The 4,256-nt window shown below is 38.3% G+C and overlaps 1 protein-coding gene across 1 annotated transcript in view; it reads right to left on the bottom strand.

Annotated features, from left to right (window-relative positions):
- Window positions 1-1,669: 1,669 nt before the first annotated feature.
- DGKE (diacylglycerol kinase epsilon) overlaps window positions 1,670-4,256 on the bottom strand; it is a 20,408-nt gene continuing 17,821 nt past the window's right edge. The window contains 5 exon segments of the mRNA XM_007463877.1: window positions 1,670-1,750; window positions 1,752-1,788; window positions 2,600-2,775; window positions 3,159-3,270; window positions 3,486-3,613. Coding sequence (XP_007463939.1) covers window positions 1,670-1,750; window positions 1,752-1,788; window positions 2,600-2,775; window positions 3,159-3,270; window positions 3,486-3,613 — 534 coding nt within the window.

The following is a 4,256-nucleotide window of genomic DNA, read 5'->3' as shown; positions in this document are numbered from 1 at the left end:
CAGTATTTAAGCTACTAAGTTTGCGAGGAGTTAGGAATGCATTAGAACAGTAAAAGATGAGAGAAATATGAAAACAGACATGAAGACATGCTTTACTACACTTCTTCCTGAGAATTTAGAAGTTACTTTTTTTTTTTAATCAAGACAGTTTAAAATGGAACAGAAAAATCCTGTGGCAAATGATGTTTTGTAAAGTGTGGAATCCCTGGTAATGTCAACAATTGCTACTCTAAAATATAACTTGCAAACATGAGTCTTATAAATTGTACTTATTTAAGACAAGGCACATGCCTACACATTTATTTGAAATGCTGAGTAAATGTGCCTAAAAAGTTAGGGAATTTAAAAAAAATAAGATAGTATGTTTTATGATATGGTATTCTGAAATAACTTTCCTAAATAAAAATTAAGTCTGAATGAGTGAATACAGTAATAGGTAAACTTTGTGAAGGGTCAAAGCAGGGAAAAAACTTCACTGGATTATGAAAACTGAAAAAACAATTTGTTTTTAAATAAATGAGGGTGTTGTATATAAATCTGTTCTAAATCAATGTAACATTAGAGTTACAGTTTTAAAAATTTAAAAAATGATGTTATTTTGATTATTTTAATTCTGATATCCCATATTAAATATTTACTTTGATTCTATAATTAGCACTATGAAATATCGATAAAATATAGCCTAAAGCAAAGTGAATTTAACAGTATATTTGTAAAATGTGGTATCTGTAACAATTTTGACCATGAATTAAACAATGAAGCTCATTATACTCAAAACATGATCAGCCCCTTGAAAGAAAATCTACAAACTCTCCCACCACCGCAATAGGTAACCTACCATGAATGGTACATGAATAAGGTGAAAACAGCTCTGCTCACAAAATCTTAAGAATACTAGAATTTAGCTGCTCCCACTGAGACCTGGAAGAGGTTAATTTAAGCAAAATGAAAGCATTCTAATGTAATGCATTGACTACTGTAGACACTACTTAGTTGTTCCTTCAAAACATGGACTGGGCCTGAAGGTGACTGAAATTTAAGTTTCTGGCAATTCTTAATAGATGACAGATTCATAATAGACCCTTAAGGGGAGCTAACGGTGTTTGGGGGGATACATTCCAATCCTTCAGAGATTAATGTCATAAAAGACCATCAAGCCCACAAATGGGCCATTTGTCCTAAAACACCAGGCTGGAGGCCCCGTGGGGCGGCCCCACGGCAGGACTTGAGGGAGTAGGCTGGGGAGCAGCAGAGGGGCACCCTCGGCATATTTCTGAAGAATGAGAATATCTACATAATATATCTGTCACGAGAATTAAATTATGGGTTTCAACTATTACTTAGGCTACACTTCTGATTGTGAGTAGCAGAATTTATGTGATCAATTTAACTTATTAAATAAAGCAATATATTGTAAACACTAAACACAGGTATACGACAATGAAGAAATAAATAAGTAAAAAAATATATATCTCTCATTTTAAAATAAATATGATATAAACATTTTAGCAGAGGATTCCATATCCACTTCCCCAAGGGGAAATTCTGTTAAGTACTTTGGATATAAAAGACTACTATATTTCAAAATACTACCAGACCACTAAATTTTTAAAACTTATCAATTAACACTGAACATTTTTGGGCAGTTAATCTGACTGGCAAATTTTCTTTAGTACATTTTTTTGAATTGTTGACACTGTCTTTTAATCAAAAGAGAAGTTGGTGAACCATCCAGCTTTAAACCTGTAACTTTCTTTTTCTTTTCTTTTCTTTTTTTGGCCACTCCCCCTGCAATGGAAGCGTGGAGTCTTAACCACTGGACCACGAGGGAAGTTCCAAAACCCGTAACTTCCAATCCAAAGTGCTCTGAATGTTAATTTTGCAATTCACCTAGGTGGTTCTCTTTTGGTTATATGGGGATAAAACAAGATGCTGAATTTCAGCTCAACTTGGTCATTAACAGAGTTAACCAAACAACATTAGGGGGTCTGAAAATGTTCCTAAAATAAAATTTAAAATAAAAAATCTGAGTGTTGTCTTCCTGTTACATGTCTCCTTTTGGGGTTTCCTGGAAACAGATCTTTATGGATCCACCTGGTGCTGGGCTGTAGGAAATCTTAAGAGGCATGCTGCAGGGAGGATGTCCAGCATGAACCATGCCAGTTTGACACCAACTATCTCCTTTCAAAAACGCAAGTAATTTTTAAAACGTTATGGTGTCACCACAGTAAAAATTAAGATGGAAATGATTTTCCCACCCACATCTTGTTGCATGTATGTGTCCATCAACTGTGTGGCTCAAGAATAAGGAATGAGTGCACACTTCAGCGAGCCAACTCTCAAACACAGAGCCTTCAGGGAATGTCCTGGGACTTTTAGTTAGTGCTACATGATCAAAGAGTTTGCTGAAAAAAGACCAGGCATTTGGAAGCAACCGGAGCTCTGGCTGTTTTTGGAATGCTATTTACATAAATGTATACCCATTACACTACGGATGAAATGAAGACTAAACCAGTTGACAGAGTTCTATTTTGGATGAATGTGTATCTACTCGTTTGTGAGGATTCTGCACTAAGTTCTCTCTTCCTCCTCCACCCACTCAGTTTCCTTTGTGTCCTCTGGATCTGAAGTACTAGAGATGTCGTCATCTGTTTGTTCTCCAGAGAAATATAACATCAGCGCGTGTGTCTTGTGGGTTATGGTGACAGTGCAGGGCCCCTGGGCCCATGGCTCCCCATCTACCTGCATCGGCATCATCGAGCACTTCAAGATCAGCTAGAATTAGGGACAAATAACGAGAGAACAGTCAGTCCCCAAAAAGCTCGGGAAAATCTTCCTTAATAACATCCCAAGTCCCTTAACCCTCTTCTCAGGGACATTTATTAGCATTTCACTCTTAGAAAATTAATCTGAATATATCTTTACTCCTCAATTGTTTAAGGGATTCTTTTTCACTGAACACTTCATTTCTTCAGCTGGATTGAGGGTCGTATTTCCTGTTTCTCCCCATCCTACTCACCCCTGGTGGAGGGTGACCCACAGCGTGGGCTGTAAACCACACACTGCTTTAAGGCAAAGGTACAGTATGTACATTTACTTCTACACATCAGTGGCTTAGAAATGGACAAATTAGTCCATTGCAGCAATATTTCACCTACCCGCACTGTATGTGCTTGTCCTATTCGAAAAGGATTTGCCAGCTTCACTTGAATCTGAGCACAGTGGAAAGACCCATATACTCCAACAACTTCCAGTAAACCATCATCATGCCTAAAATTGGACAAAGGAAATATGGATTATGTGATGCAATAAAATAAAATCAGCCCCAATAGGACAATTACTTTTTAACATAGGTGGACCAACAGCTTATTAAGTATTGATATTAACAAGGTATACAATAAAGAAAATCTGTGGGAAAAATGTTAAAAGTCTACAAAGAACAACAGAAACCAGTGACATAAAAAACCACTTGCAAATGTACATACCTGGCTAGAGGGTAAGTCTCATCTCCCATCCCTTCCCACAGTCTGCAGCCACCGCCCCAGTAGCCAATGTTCAGAACGATAATACCTTCCAAATTCGGCAGTTCTACTCGCTCACCATCCAGCTCTAGCTTTAAAGAAATACAAGGAGTAAGTTACTTCAGGGTATGCTACTGCCAGACATAGTCACTTAGAACTCCCATCTGTTTTCATACACGTAAGATGTGACAGCTGGTAGGAAGACTGCTTCCTACTCCTCACTCCAGGTAACCTGGCCTTTCTCACCTGTTCAATGTTTACTGTAATAAATGAATTATAACAAATGAAATTTTCTAAAACCGAGGTCATCCAAGAAATCCTTTTTTGTGGAATCCCCTTCTGTTTTCAGGCTTTCTCTAACTTGCTGCTTCAACAGCACCTCACACTGTTGACCCCCTTCCTCTTTTCCTGAATGATTCCCCTCCTTTGCTTTCTGGGAGCCAGACGACTTGTCTGGATGTTCCTCCTCAGTCACTACTCCCACCCTCACGCTGAAGGCATCCCACATAGCTATGTACTGGGCTCCTTTCTCTTCTCTACACACTCTGGATTGAAATCTGAGCCACTTCTATCTTGCTAATTGCCATCTCTGTGCTGATGGCTCTATTTCGCTTGTCCAGGAAAGTGAACTGGGCTAGATCTATAAATATTTTTTTTTTTTTTTTTTTTTTTTTCCTTGCGTTATGCGGGCCTCTCACCGTTGTGGCCTCTCCCATTTGCGGAGCACAGGCTCCG

The sequence above is a fragment of the Lipotes vexillifer genome, unplaced genomic scaffold, assembly GCF_000442215.2.
Source record: "Lipotes vexillifer unplaced genomic scaffold, Lipotes_vexillifer_v1.1 scaffold333, whole genome shotgun sequence".
Lineage (NCBI taxonomy): Eukaryota > Metazoa > Chordata > Mammalia > Artiodactyla > Lipotidae > Lipotes > Lipotes vexillifer.
Note: the sequence above shows the minus strand (reverse complement) of the source record. Positions and strands in the feature narration are given on the sequence as shown.